Source organism: Coregonus clupeaformis, chromosome 3 (assembly GCF_020615455.1).
Source record: "Coregonus clupeaformis isolate EN_2021a chromosome 3, ASM2061545v1, whole genome shotgun sequence".
Taxonomy (NCBI): Eukaryota; Metazoa; Chordata; class Actinopteri; order Salmoniformes; family Salmonidae; genus Coregonus; species Coregonus clupeaformis.
Genome location: NC_059194.1, coordinates 11,386,109 through 11,402,057, shown reverse-complemented (window position 1 = coordinate 11,402,057; position 15,949 = coordinate 11,386,109). Strand labels below are relative to the sequence as shown.

Sequence of the window (15,949 nt, the reverse complement as noted above, 5' to 3'; positions counted from 1 at the left end):
CAATTAAATGGACCATTGAACAGCAGAACATCTTCTAGATTGTACCTTTAAGAGCTCTGAGTCTGATATAAACCAATAATAACCAAACATCACCCACTCTACTTTCTCTACAAACAAACAGCAAACACAACATCAACTAAACATCAACTCAGCGTTTCCCTAGAAACCAACAGCAAACCAAACATCAACCTCTCCAGCTCTGAGCACTTTCACCCATAGACACAGCCGTTTCCTCCACACATCCTTCTAAACAATAACATACCCTAGCCCTCGACAGGAAGCTTGGCCTCAGCCCATGCATTGCCTTTAGTTCTAAGAATCTCAGCCCAAACATTTGGTGACAAACATCGCAACCTTTTACGAGCCTTTGCAATATACTGTTGGTAATTTATGACTAGCATGACGTTATAAAACACCTTCAGATTCAGCCAAGCTATAATTCAGACTCCATTCATGTCTTCGGTGCAGTGCACAAATATTCTTTACAGCTGTTGACGTGTCTGTCTTTCTGACATGAAACATTTCTCAAAGCATCGTATGTTACATGCGACCATTGTGAACATGGTGGATGCATTGGAATATGGATAATTAAGCAGAGCTGTTGCTTCAATCCTTTCCATCCATTGTCTGGTAAAGGAATGTCATCATTGCACCATCCAAAATTAAAACACAGTGGAAAACAACAGAGAGTTGCTGGGCCCTGCAAAAAGTGCATAGAAAAACAGTGAGAAAAGAGATAAAGAGCGCATAGCTACCTGAGCTGCATAGGGTCAAAGGTGGACAGGCAGCTTAAATAATAACTGTCTGTGTGTGTATGTGTGTGTGTTTGTGTGTGTGTATATGTGTGTGTGTATGTCTGTGTGCGTGCACATGTATATTAAAAGATGACAGCAGGCTAGGCTTGTGTGGTTATGGTTAGGCCTCTTTTTGTCTCACTCCCCCTTGAACAATCAGGGTTTTAAAAGGGCCTGGTAGGAGCATCATAGGGTTTTAAAATAAAGAACCTAGGAGTTTTCTTGGCTTCTCTTTCCTTGCCTGGAAAATACATAAAACACACATCTCATATTTTTCCTCTGATGTGTTCGATGGAGAGCTTGTGAGTCTTGTGTTGACATTGCAGCTGCTAATATACAGAAGCTAGTCCTCAAGGGTACCATAGGACTGTATAAGAGAGGAGAGGGATTATATAAATCAATAATGTTGTATGTGTGCATGTGCATGCGTCCCTAGGTGTGCATACAAATATAGGCACAAGATTGAGTGTGCCCCTATATGACAGGCAGATACACTCACACCCACTGTGACTGATATGCATCACTCTCAGGTATCATCATCTAGTGCAACACCACCGATTGGAACAGATGAAGAAATGGTGTGTAAAAAAACAGCTCCTCTGGAACATGTTGCAACCCATCAGTCAAGACTGCCATCTCCTCTCTCCATCACCTGATCTCTCTCTCTCACTCACTCACACTTTCACTCACTCACTCAAGAGGGCCTTCAAAGAGACGTAACCCACAGCAACAGCCCTAAACAGTCGGCCAAGGAAGAAACAACACAAAACCGCCTTTGTACAGATGTCAATAGCAGAGCTGGGCTCAGATGGAGACACCCTGCCAGATGATCCCATAGATTGGAGAGGTTGAAAAGAGCAGATAGGGACAGCTAGTTTCAGATCAGCTGATGGTGACTATTCCACCACCTGCCCCAATGATACTGTATGTGAAAATGCCTGCCATGCATCATTAAAGTGCACAGAATAAACCATTGGTGGTAAATGAGGTAAGTCACTATGTGATGATAGCTACATGAACAAAACAGTTACAGCTATGCAAGCCACTATAACACAACAGGGTGCACACCGTTTAGCAACAGAAAATGTTTTACAACGAAAATGAGAGTTCAAGTTCAGGTAGTCCCTCCCGGTCTCGGTCCATTTTCTTCTGTTAGGTTTCGACCCAGGTAACACCAGAAAGTATGTGACAGTAAAAGCTTGTGACTTGTGTGCGCAGTGTAACCCGTCCGGGCGTCTAGTGTCCTACCATCACTGCCGATGCTGCGGGCGACCAGTACGTCCGGTGAGGGCGTCTGTCTGGAGCGTGAGCCGAATGAGTCCAGGCTGTCGAAGGAGTCCTCTCGGCCGTGGCGAGGCGGGGAGAGTGAGTCGCTACGCTCCGAGTCCCAGCAGTCGATGTAGCCGCTGTCCCGTATGCTGCGTTGAGGGCTCTCTGTGTCCTCCGCCTCCTTTGACACACAAATGCACACACGCACAAGCATGCAAATTGACGCACACACACACACACGTCAATGTAAAAACATTTGTGTAGAGATCATCCCAATACCCCATCCAATCTGGATCCCTCCCTCACCATGATTCCTCCAACATGGACAAGTACATTCACTTCCTCTCCCTCTCTCCAATTCTAATTGATATTCTACTTCTGTCTCTCTGTGTGTTTTAAGCTGCACAGTGTAACCTTGTCTGTGGCTTCTCTAGTTTCCTGGGCTGAGGAAAGGCTTTTCCTTCCCGCCTGCCGGAGGAACCTCCTGGTCCTGCCCTGTTTCCCCCTCCCCCTCCTGGCTGCCACCTACCCCCTCTTTCTCCCCCTCCACTGCCACTTCTCTTTTCCTCAAACCCTCCTGTCCCTCTCTCTCCCCAGCTCTTGATTCTCCCCTGTCTCTCCCCTTCCTCTACTCCTCTCTCCTGCTCTCTCTTTCTTTCTCTGTCTCTTTCTCTCCTTCACTCCCCCTACCTACCTACCTACCTCCCTCCCTCCCTCCCACTCTATCCCTTTCTTTCCCTCCCTCCCTCCCTCCCTCCCTCCCTCCCTCCCTCCCTCCCTCCCTCCCTCCCTCCCTCCCTCCCTCCACTTCAACCCATTTCCCCCCCTTCCCCTCCAATCTACTCCGCCTTTGTATTCCTCCCTCTCTTCCCTGTGCCAGATCCTGAGTGAAGGAGGATGCTGGGGTCCTACTTGGCATGACCTCATGGTGGGTGGGGGGGTTGTGGGGTACAATGGCTGGCTTTGAGTGGCAACTCTAGGGGGGGGGTCTTCCTGATTGGTCAGATCAGTCCTATGAACCCTAAGCTGAAACCTCAGCTCAGACAACAGCAGTGGTCCTGAAGCTAATGGGTGTGAAGGTTTTTTTTCCAGCCCAGCATTAATACACCTAGAGCCCTACTTTAGGAATGTGTCTGGAGACCATCAAACTGAGCAGCTTTCAGAAAGCCTAACTAACCTGTAGAGTACCCAATGGCCATTTTAAGGCAATCAACTATCATACTTTATTTTCAGACAAGATATTCAACTGATGGATTGACTGAAAGTTATTTGTTAAAATAGTGTTTCTCTACATCAACATTACGTTTACATCATTTGAGCCTCACCACCACAATGGCTAGCACATATCACTGCATCTCCTGTATTGCGTGTGACAGGATTTCATAAACATATTGAATTTCTCTCTCACTTTAAGTCACTATCATTACCTTTTGTTAAGTGGAGACGAGGCCCTGTTGTGCTGGACTATACAGACATCTGTGAAAGAATTCTAGGCTGAATGGTAATTTCTCATTTGAAGAGAATAACAGTGGGGGAATGGAATAAATGGAAGAGGAGTGACCTCACGCTCTGAACGGTTACTACAGCTACGTCCCTATATGGGGGTCTGTAAAAAACCACAGTCCAGGTGACACACACTGGTTCTGGAAGACCAGTTGAAGGCCTGAGATCATCCCTGGACAAAGAGAGAGGTGAGAAGGAGGGGGGGGGGAGAGAGAAAGAGGAAAGAGCGCATTCTCTTCTAGGGATGACTTCATGATGAGGGGAAGGGAGGAGAAGTGATAAAGGAAGGAGTGGTAAAACCATCAGTGCACCCCGAGGGGAGCTTGCATCATAACATCCTTATGTTTGCCAAAGAAAACATATGCTTTGGTTGGACAGTGCCTGTTAGAGCCGATTTGGGCATATTTTGTATAAAAGACTGAACATACTGAGCTCCATGTACATTTGTGTAAATATATTAAATATTAATGTATATGATGAAATATTAGGTACGTACCTTTATGATTTATTTTCCGGATTGAGATATATTCATTTGTTATTAGTGTAACTCAGTTTTTGGCCCCCCCTCTTGCCCATTCATTGTACTGTGTTAATTGTGTTAGTATAAAGGCAGGAAGTTGGGCCTTCGGGGGAGGGAGTCCTTGCTAGATGCGGGAGCGGTATAGTTTTTTGACCATATAGACATACAGAAATACAGACAGACAGGTCATATTATATTATGTATTTGCATTTCAAGTAATCTCTGCTTTAAGTTGATTGGAGAATACCTTTTTGTTAGATAAGAAGAATAAACATTTTTTGTTGCACTATATCCCTGGATCTCATTGAATGTTTGGCCGTTTGGAAACGTTGAGTGTGGACTGTATGCGTCCGAAACAACCCCGCTTCAGGCTAGGGCAGTGGCTATGGTAAAGAGGAAAGGAAGCCACTACAGTGCCTTCTAGTCTAATATTCCTAATAGTACAGCCACCTAACAACTGCAAAACTACTTTGAACATCTAAAAGGACCTAAAATACACTGCCCTTCCAGGAATTGAACCCCCTACCTTGTCATTGCTAGCACTAGGATACAACAAACTGAGCCATGTCAAAGCCTTACATCCATCCCCGTATGTACCTTTCGCATCTGTGACAGCAGGCCTTCAAACTCCTTCAGGTCCAGTGTGGGCCCGTTGTAGGAGGTGCAGCTGTTAGCAGCCCGGCCCAGCCAGTATATGGTAATCAGAACCTGTGGAGGAATCATTACAACAGGAGGAGATTTAGAGCCAGTATTAACAAGACAAGGTATTAACGTCACAATCTGTAACTTTCAATTTAGAGGTAGTTCATTGTCAATTGATCCACCCACACAGTTGGTCAACTTTTGGTAGCACTTTTGGTCTAACCAATTCCCAGTGGTCTCATGCTCCATAGCCTGTGCACAAGTTGTGTAATACATTATGCAAGACTGCTAGCACATGATACATTAGCTAATTAGCAATGTTGCTTGATAAATGCTTTACGGGCCCAATATCCCACTTTTCCCTCCAAAAATGAACCAAAACCAACTGTTTACTTACTGAATAAACCTGGAAAAATTCCATTGCAAAATCAACCTATGTTGATATGGGCAAAGTTAGCATACTGTAAGCCACGAACGAAATTCCTGACAGCTCCAAGGTATACTTCACAACGCTAATGCTAATTCGACAGCAACACAAGCATTCTCAGCCACCTGAGAGCAATCAGAGAATTCCAAATTTCACACAGTATGCCTATGTGATAGATGCCAGCTATGGCGCAAAGGCACACTGTACCCATTAGTTAGCAAAATTATACAATTTCTCACAGAGGAACATTGGGCTAGCTTATATAAAAGAAAAATTACTTGGACATGTGTTGCAGACACATTGGGGTACAGTACTGACATATTCAATATTCCGGATACATTCTGGACATATCGTTTGGCAGTTTTGCTATGTGGTTTGTGCAGAGACCAGACTACACACAATTTCTCCACAGTTGTTCTTCCCCAATTGCATCAATTCGAGGTACCATTCTCCCTTGAGTGTTTGTTTGATGTCAAGTCCAGTCATACAACCTAAATCACCCTCCTTTCCACTTCTCTTTAATTTGTGAGGAGTACAAACAACAGTTTCATCAAAATGGCCACCAATAGGGTTCACATCCTGGTATATTTGGTCCACTCTTTTCTCTATCACTGTAGTAGGCTAGCCAGGGGTTTCTGTACAAACAAGACAAGACCTAGCCATTGTCCTGGTCAATATGAACACAATGTGAACACACAGCTAGCGTTCTTTCTCTCTTTACCATTGCCACATGGGTAAGGTTGCTTTACTATGCCAGCATAGCCCTGACAGGCTAATTTACTATGCCAACGTCATCTACTATCTATCCCATGTCCCACTATGTAGCTAGGCCACTGTGTGGACTCTGTGGCCATATGGAGATCACACAGGCTCTTTTATGTTGCAAGAACAAGCTGACTGATTGGCTGCTTGGTTTTATGATATCAATGTCATCTAAGCATCTAGGGGGTATTCCTTTGATAAAACAGACTAGAGGTTGTCTTGGGTGGTTTGTGGAATGTGTGGTATACAGTCATTGTAAGCCCTCCTTTCAGACATCAATCTAGGCTACCAAACAAAAAGTAAACATACCTTACCCACCATGCACATCATGTGCACATCCAGTGCACTGTATCTAGAAGGCAAAATAATTATATTCACATTCATCACATGCACCCACACGACCATTTAGCATGACAAATGTACAAAAAGCGAATTCAGGGGGTAGCCTGACTGGGATTCAAACTTGGATATTTGCAACTGTCAGTCCAATACCTGTCTGTCAAACAGCAAGAGGCTGGAACCTCTTGACAAGGTGTTGTTCTAAGGATAGAAAACTTTAGTGTCAATAAATAGCCTTGACAGGGTATAAATGTTCATACTACTCATGCTCTGTTTGTGCAATATACAGTAAGTTCAATAAATGTTGCAATGACAAATAAAACAACATACCTAACCTAGCTACACGTGTTGTAGCTACACCTTTGCAAACATCCTTGTGACAGCATGTCAAAGTGAAAGTATACACCACAAGCTAAACCTGCAACATCTTAAAGACCTGAGGTCATGCACTCTGTACGTCTGTCTCTTCCTCACTTTACAGTGCCTGTCTTCTCTGATACGTTTCACTAGACAAGTCACCTGACAAAATGTGTTTCTTCCGGACGGGACAATAACCTCTTTGTGTCACAAGCACACACAACGTACGCACACATGAGCACACACACCTTCACAGCAGCAGTTCCATACCTACAGAACCAAAATGCCAAACAATATTTACTCCAAAATATACCTACAACGTCATACGGAATAGATAGCTTACTGTTTACGCCTGCATCAGTTTAACATTCCATGAGGCCAGCAGAATTCCATCCAGTCAAGCATGATAGTCCCTTTTCCTAGCCAAGTCCGAGCTGCGTTTACAAAACAATACAAAATACTCTTCCACCTATCTCATCTTCTCAATTGAATGCTGCTGCTGCAGTTTGCTACAATGAAAAGGCTATGGTCGACAGCAGCACTAGACTAGCTCCCTCTACAGCTGTTGGGAGTTTATGGGACGTTCTCATGCACTGCAGACTGAATCTAATGGAGCGTTTCAGTGTCCCTCTACTAAAACAGCTCAGACAGCTGTGGGGCTAGAGCTGGAGGCAGCCTTGGCAGAGTATAGTCACATATGTTAGACAGAGTACGCTATAGCAAGCCAAGTCAGGTAGAGCGCTCACATTGCTCACACTGCAGAGAATGACAACAGCACTACGCTAGCTCGCTAGCTCCTCTTAAAGCAGCAGAGACAGGAGATAGACGGAGGGGGTGAGAGAGAGAGAGCGAGAGAGAGAGAGAGATGGAGAGAGAGAGATATTCAGAGATCGAGAAAAGAACGACAGAGAAAGAAAGAAAGACAAAAATAGAGAAAACACAGCCAGAGGCAGACAGACAGACCAACCCATACATACGAGGACATAACAGACTACCAGACTAACAAACAGTATAGAGAGGTGTCACTTACATTCTTGAGTTTCCTACTGCAGTCAGCAACCCTGCTAGGAAGAGAGAGAGATGAGGAGGATCATAGGTTCCAGGTTAGAGAGCTGTCAAATGAGCTGCAACTTCTCCACACTGTAGTTATGGAATGACATACAAATGGAAAAACCCATCTGGGCTGAGAGAGAGGGAGGGAGGAGGGAGAAAGTGAGAGGGAGAAAGTGAGAGGGAGAGAGGGAGAGAGGGAGAGAGAGAGAGAGAGAGAGAGAGAGAGAGGGAGAAAGAGAGAGGGAGGGAGAGCGAGAGGAGCAACAAAGAGAGACAGAGAGAAGTACAGAGGGACAAGGGGAGAGAGAGTAGTTGCAAGAGAGAAAATAATAGTGTTTGGTGATCTCCAAACTCTCCAGCCTGACCCCGTTGCTGCAGCCTCAAGGTTGTTTGACCCCGTTGCTGCAGCCTCAAGGTTGTTTGGATGCAGGACAGAGAGGACAGAGTCACACATACACATGAACATTTAATTTTCCTTTCTCTGACACACAAATGGATGTGAGCACAAACACAGAGACAGACAGACACATACACACGGGCAGGAATGTTTGCCTTTCATGCTCTCACAAACTAAATAAGCCCTAAACCACGTGTCAGAATGGTGACATATTGAACTATATCTACAGGTCCTGTGTCTGTCTGGTGTGTGCATGCATTTGTGTGTGTGTCTGTGCGTGTGAGCCTCCGTTTGTGTGTGTGTGCACTAGTCAGCAGAGATCATAGGTCAACCTAGTGGGCTTGTTCAGCTCCCACACACTGTTCCATATCGTAATGACCTTTACAGGTCACCCAGGAGTTAAGAGTGTTACAGAACTACTCCCACATGAGTGGGATTATTGCGGAACTGTCAATCAAATGACTCATGTCCAAATCGTTAGTAGGTGGAAGCTTGTTCATGTGAGGAATGAAACACTTCCATTAGGTTACATGTCAATCTGCTTGTTCATATCTAACCCTTATTTTACCAGGTTGGCTGAGAACACTCTCTTTAACGACCTAGATAAGAGTTGCAGGAGAAAGGAGAGGGTTTTAATGAGCCAACTGGAAGCTGAGGATGATTTGGTAGCCAAGACACCAGGGATAACACCCCATACTCTTGCGACAAGTGCCATGGGATCATGTAGATTCACTAATCCTTATACCATATGGACCAGTTCATGCTTGGCTGTTTTGAGGTTGATGTAATTTGTAGATCAGGTATTCTGTGCAGCACCTAGCCCTGTCAGATCCAATTACTAATAGAAAGGCTCTATAGGAATTAGAAGATATTTTGAAGATATTCTGTTTGTTCCCAATTTCTGGCGGCTTTCATAAAGAGACATGTAAAGGTGATCCTTTTCACTGTGTACATGACCTCCCCTTGAGAGTACCACATTTGTTAGTTGGCAACAGAATACTAATACACTACATGACCAAAAGTATGTGGACACCTGCTCGTCGAACATCTCATTCCAAAATCATGGGCATTAATATGGAGTTGGTCCCCCCTTTGCTGCTATTACAGCCTCCACTGTTATGGGAAGGCTTTCCACTAGATGTTGGAACATTGCTGTGGGGACTTGCTTCTATTCAGTCACAAGAGCATTAGTGAGGTTGAGCACTGATGTTGGGGGGCGATTAGGCCTGGCTCGCAGTCGGCATTCCAATGAATCCCAAAGGTGTTCGATGAGGTTGAGGTCAGGGCTCTGTGCAGGCCAGTCAAGTTCTTCCACACCGATCTTGACAAACCATTTCTGTATGGACCTCACTTTGTGCACGGGGGCATTGTCATGCTGAAACAGGAAAGGGCCTTCCCCAAACTGTTTCCACAAAGTTGGAAGCACAGAATCATCTAGAATGTCATTGTGTGCTGTAGTGTTAAGATTTCCCTTCACTGGAACTAAAGGGCCTAACCCGAACCATGAAAAACAGTCCCAGACAAGTATTCCTTCTCCACCAAACTTTACAGTTGGCACTATGCATTTAGGCAGGTAGTGTCATCCTGGCATCTGCCAATAGATTCGTCCGTCGGACTGCCAGATGGTGAAGCGTGATTATCACTCCAGAGAAAACGTTTCCACTGCTCCAGAGTCCAATGGCGGCGAGCGTGACACCACTCTAGCCGACGCTTGGCATTGCACATGGTGATCTTAGGCTTGTGTGCGGCTGCTCGGCCATGGGAACCCATTTCATGGAGCTCCTGACGAACAGTTCTTGTGCTGACGTTGCTTCCAGAGGCAGTTTGGAACTCGGTAGTGAGCGTTGCAACTGATGACAGATGATTTTTACGCGCTTCAGCACTTGGCGGTCCTGTTTTGTGAGCTTGTAATAACAGCACTTACAGTTGACCGGGGCAGCTCTAGCAGGGCAGAAATTTGACAAACTGACTTGTTGGAAAGGTGGCATCCTATGACAGTGCCACGTTGAAAGTCACTGAGCTCTTCAGTAAGGCCATTCTACTGCCAATGTTTGTCTATGGACATTGTATGGCTGGGCTGTGGGCTCGATTTTATACACCTGTCAGCAACGGGTGTTGCTGAAATAGCCAAATCCACTAATTTGAAGGGGTGTCCACATACTTTTGTATATATAGCTAGTGTAGCTGATCCAGCAGAAAGCGGGAAGAGAAGCGAAGAGAGATTAAGAGAAAAATAGATTCTTAAAGAAAGAGCGAGAAATACAGTTGATAGGTGACACCAAAAGTCAGTTTCAGCGTCAGTTTCTCCACCTCCCTCTCCTCCAACAGAATGGCCCTGTGTCATTTCACCTTCCTCCCCTCCCTCTCTCCTTCCTTCCTCCTCTCCTCCTCTCGCTTGACTAAATAAACAGAGACAGGTCTCTTTTCTCTACGCTACCTTGATTACTTACATAACCACATCTAAAGGCTGTCTGAGAGAGAAGGCAATACAGATTCCACTAGGTATTAGATCACTGCCTGTGATATCAACCTCTCTCTCTCTCTCTCTATCAACCTCTCTCTCTCTCTCTCTCTCTCTCTCTCTCTCTCTCTCTCTCTCTCTCTCTCTCTCTCTCTCTCTCTCTCTCTCTCTCTCTCTCTCTCTCTCTCTCTCTCTCTCTCTCTCTCTCTCTCTCTCTCTCTCTCTCTCTCTCTCTCTCTCTCTCTCTCTCATATCTTGGAAATGGATCAGTTTCCATCAACATACTGACATATTTCAGGCCTTAGCTCATTGTGTGGAGTTGTCTCTTTATGCACCCCCATCCAAATCTGTTTTCTAGATATGAAGACACCTGTCATACCCTGAACACTAGGTCGTGTGGCAGGAGAAAAGGGTATAGCTGCACACTAAATCTAAGACAGTAACAAGGGCATATAAGTCGCAGTTTGACGTTTATCAGTTATTTTAATGCACAGCACTCACACTTCCCTTAGACCACACCTGAACTCTTCAAGGCATCATTTGTCATGATAAAACCAGTTGAGCCAACCCCAAGACCTGTTAAGTTTGACATTGCTCTGTCACAAAGTGAACCTCTCTACCTCTCCCCCTTTTATCACTCTCTAAATATCTCTCCTTCAGTCTCTCTCTCCTCTACCTCCCTGTCACTACCTTAGTATCTCACTCTACCTCTCTCTCTCTCTCCCCATCGCTCTCTCTCTCTCTCTCTCTCTCTCTCCCCGTCTCTCCCTCCGTCCCCGTTGTTCTCTCTCTCCCCGTCTCTCTCTCTCCCTCCGTCCCTGTCTCTACCCGTCTCTCTCTCCTTCATTCTCTCTCTCTCTCCCCCTCTCTCTCTCTCCCCCGTCCCTCTCTCTCCCGCTGTCTCTCTCTCTCCCCGTCTCTCTCTCTCCGTCTCTCTCGCTCTCTACTGACAGAGTAGCTCTGGCACCAGGACCTCTGGTGCCAGAGCTCCTCTGTAGCTCAGCTGGTAGAGCACGGCGCTTGTAACGCCAAGGTAGTGGGTTCGATCCCCGGGACCACCCATACACAAAAATGTATGCACGCATGACTGTAAGTCGCTTTGGATAAAAGCGTCTGCTAAATGGCATATTATTATTATTATTATAGGACAGTTGGGGGGGGGGGGGAACCTAGCAACACCTACAACTTCACAATCTCTGGATGTAGCATCCTGTAATATCTGGACAATGACCAGTTGTACCTAACAGATACTGCTTTGTTATGTTGCATACAGGAGAGTCACACTTCCACTGTACTGTCTTCCCGAGAGTTACTAATTACTGTACTGTTGATATAGCAGAGACACAGTGATGTAGAAAGACAAGCAAATGGATGGAAATAGATCAAACACATGGATGAAAATACAAAGACAGACAGACAGACAGACAGACAGACAGACAGATAGCACTGTATCTATGAAAAAGTATTTTGCTGCCTCAGGACCTGGACGACTTGCCTTAATAGAAAGAACCATGAATTCTGCTCTGAATCAGAGAATTCTACAGGAGAATGTCAGACCATCCGTCTGTGAGCTGAAGCTGAAGCGCAGCTGGGTCATGCAGCAAGACAATGATCCAAAACACACAATCAAGTCTACATGAAAATTGCTAAAAAGCAACAAATTGGAAGTTTTGGAATGGCCTAGTCAAAGTCCAGACCTAATCCCAATTGAGATGTTGTGGCAGGACTTGAAACGAGCAGTTCATGCTTGAAAACCCACATGTCACTGAGTTAAAGCAGTTCTGCATGGAAGAGTAGGCCAAAATTCCTCCACAGCGACTGATCAACAACTACAGGAAGCATTTGGTTGGAGTCATTGCAGCTAAAGGTGGCACAACCAGTTATTGAGTGTAAAGGGGCAATTACTTTTTCACACAGGGGAATTGGGTGTTGCATAACTTTGTTTATGAAATAAATATGTAATTGTTGTGTTATTTGTTCACTTATGTTCCCTTTATCTAATATTAGGTTTTGGTTGAAGATCTGATAAAATTCAGTATCACAAATATGCAAAAGTAGAGAAAATTAGAAAGGGGGGAAATACTTTTTCACAGCACTGTAGATAGATAGATAGATAGATAGATAGACATTCAGGCTGACAGATAGACAGACATTCAGGCTGAAAGACAGACAGACAGAACAACTGTTCAACCACCCTACTGACCACCTACTGGACAGTGAGCCAACCAGCCAGTCAGTCAACCAGCCAGCCTTTCAGTCAGCCAGAAGGGGAAGCAGGTGTGCATGATGTCTTACTTGGCATTGGGGCATGTAGAGGTGTCCTGCAGGTCCCCAGGGTCAAACAGCTGAGAGCCCTTCAGTCCCAGCTCCTCACAGCCACGCAGAAACACACTCAGGTTGTCCTGAAGGGAGAGAGAAGACACACTATTACTTAGAGAAGACACTCTATTACTTAGAGAAGACACTCCATTACTTAGAGAAGACACTCCATTACTTAGAGAAGACACTCCATTACTTAGAGAAGACACTCCATTACTTTGTGAAGACACGCCATTACTTAGTGAAGACACGCCATTACTTAGTGAAGACACGCCATTACTTAGTGAAGACACGCCATTACTTAGAGAAGACACGCCATTACTTAGTGAAGACACGCCATTACTTAGAGAAGACACGCCATTACTTAGAGAAGACACGCCATTACTTAGAGAAGACACTCCATTACTTAGAGAAGACACTCCATTACTTAGTGAAGACACGCCATTACTTAGAGAAGACACGCCATTACTTAGAGAAGACACTCCATTACTTAGTGAAGACACGCCATTACTTAGTGAAGACACGCCATTACTTAGAGAAGACACTCCATTACTTAGAGAAGACACTCCATTACTTAGTGAAGACACGCCATTACTTAGAGAAGACACGCCATTACTTAGTGAAGACACGCCATTACTTAGAGAAGACATGCCATTACTTAGAGAAGACACACTATTACTTAGAGAAGACACTCCATTACTTAGTGAAGACACGCCATTACTTAGAGAAGACACGCCATTACTTAGTGAAGACACGCCATTACTTAGAGAAGACACGCCATTACTTAGAGAAGACACACTATTACTTAGAGAAGACACTCCATTACTTAGAGAAGACACACTATTACTTAGAGAAGACACACTATTACTTAGAGAAGACACACTATTACTTAGAGAAGACACACTATTACTTAGAGAATACACTATTACTTAGAGAAAGGTCAATAGATAGAAGCAGAATACACTGAGGTTGTCCAGTGCAAATGCAAGCACACACACACACAAACACACCTCAGATAGAGGAAATATGATCTCAACAGTGTTTGTTCGTAGCAGGCTGCTAGTTCAACGACTTTCGCTTTCTCACAACAGACTTGCTCCTCAAATGTTCCTCACTGTCATCTCTCTCTCTCTCTCTCTCTCTCTCTCTCTCTCTCTCTCTCTCTCTCTCTCTCTCTCTCTCTCTCTCTCCTCTCTCTCTCTCTCTCTCTCTCTCTCTCTCTCTCTCTCTCTCTCTCTCTCTCTCTCTCTCTCTCTCTCTCTCTCTCTCTCTCTCTCTCTCTCTCTCTCTGCTGGGAGTGTTTGGTGCATGCTGGGAATTGTATGAGCGAGTGTTGTCTGGAGTTAGATCGCCTGTGTTTTCTTTCTTGTTGGTTTTCCTTTTTCTATGCAGAATTAAGGTTATTATATTTTTTTAGTGGTAGAATTAGGTATATTGTTTTTTTTGTTGGAATTGCCCTGGTTTTGGTGGGAATGGCGACCCACATGGGGACGCTGTCCCTGTCACTTCAGCACGACTTCAGGTGTGTTACTGAAGCTACTGTCACTGTGGAGGAGTTTCTGGTCGCCGTAGGAGAGAAGGTAGGCTATGAAAATGTTGCTTATGCATCACGGAAGAATAAAGCGGTGGTGTTTTTTCTATGAAATAACACATATAGAATCACGTAGTAACCAAATAAGTGTTAAACAAATCAAAATATATTTTATATTTGAGATTCTTCAAATAGCCACCCTTTGCCTTTGTCATGCCTGCTCCCGCTCCCCCTCCCTGGCGCTCGAGGGCGGCAGGCTGCCCATCATTACGCACACCTGTCACCATCGTTACGCACACCTGTCACCATCATTATGCACACCTGTCACCATCGTTACGCACACCTGTCACCATCGTTACGCACACCTGTCACCATCGTTACGCACACCTGTCACCATCGTTACGCACACCTGTCACCATCGTTACACGCAGCAGCACTTCATTGGACTCACCTGGACTTCATCACTGCTTAATTACCTCCCCTATATCTCTGCTCCTCAGTTTGATCCCCGTGTCTGCATTGATGTTGTTTTGTTTCTCTCGTCCAGACGCTGTTCTTGCTTTGTTTCATGTCTATTTATTATAAAATGTTCACTCCCTATACTTGCTTCTCGTCTCCCAGCGTCTGTCCTTACAGCCTTGATGACAGCTTTGCACACTCTTGGCATTCTCTCAACCAGCTACACCTGGAATGCTTTTCCAACAGTCTTGAAGGAGTTCCCAAATATGCTGAGCACTTGTTGGCTGCTTTTCCTTCACTCTGCGGTCTGACTCATCCCAAACCATCTCAATTGGGTTGAGGTCAGGGGATTGTGGAGGCCAGGTCATCTGATGCAGCACTCCATCACTATCCGTCTTGGTAAAATAGCCCTTACACAGCCTGGAGGTGTGTTGGGTCATTGTCCTGCTGAAAAACAAATTATAGTCCCACTAAGCCCAAACCAGATGGGATGGCGTATCGAAGCAGAATGTTGTGGTAGCCATGCTGGTTAAGAGTGCCTTGAATTCTAAATAAATCACAGACAGTGTCACCAGCAAAGCACCCCCACCTCCTCTGAACAGTTGATGTTGAGATGTGTCTGTGACTTGAACTCTGTGAAGCCTTTATTTGGGCTGCAATTTCTGAGGCTGGTAACTCTAATGGACTTTTCCCCTGCAGCAGAGGTAACTCTGGGTCTTCCATTCCTGTGGCGGTCCTCATGAGAGCCAGTTTCATCATAGCGCTTGATGGGTTTTGCGACTGCACTTGAAGTTCTTGAAATGTTCCGTATTGACTGACCTTCATGTCTTAAAGTAATGATGGACTGTCATTTCTATTTGCTTATTTGAGCTGTTCTTGCCATAATATGGACTTGGTCTTTTACCAAATAGGGCTATCTTCTGTATACACCCCTTACCTTGTCACAACACAACTGATTAGCTCAAACGCATTAAGAAGGAAAGAAATTCCACAAATTAACTTTGAAGCTGGTTGAGAGAATGCCAAGAGTGTGCAAAGCTGTCATCAAGGCAAAGGGTGGCTATTTGAAGAATCTCAAATATAAAATCTACTTTAATTTGTTTAACACTTTTTTGG

The 15,949-nt window shown here is 44.9% G+C and overlaps 1 protein-coding gene across 9 annotated transcripts in view; it reads right to left on the bottom strand.

The window, feature by feature from the left end:
* LOC121540505 (LIM and calponin homology domains-containing protein 1-like) overlaps positions 1-15,949 on the bottom strand; it is a 138,140-nt gene that overhangs the window by 32,993 nt on the left and 89,198 nt on the right. For 8 of the 9 annotated variants that reach the window (XM_045207254.1, XM_045207245.1, XM_041849438.2 and 5 more), the window contains exons 4-7: positions 12,820-12,926; positions 7,644-7,677; positions 4,684-4,794; positions 2,043-2,244 (exon numbers count right to left, since the gene is read on the bottom strand). In XM_045207254.1, the coding sequence (XP_045063189.1) occupies positions 2,043-2,244; positions 4,684-4,794; positions 7,644-7,677; positions 12,820-12,926 (454 nt within the window). The remainder of the gene's footprint in view (positions 1-2,042; positions 2,245-4,683; positions 4,795-7,643; positions 7,678-12,819; positions 12,927-15,949) is intronic. The other variant, XM_045207237.1, reaches the window with a different exon arrangement.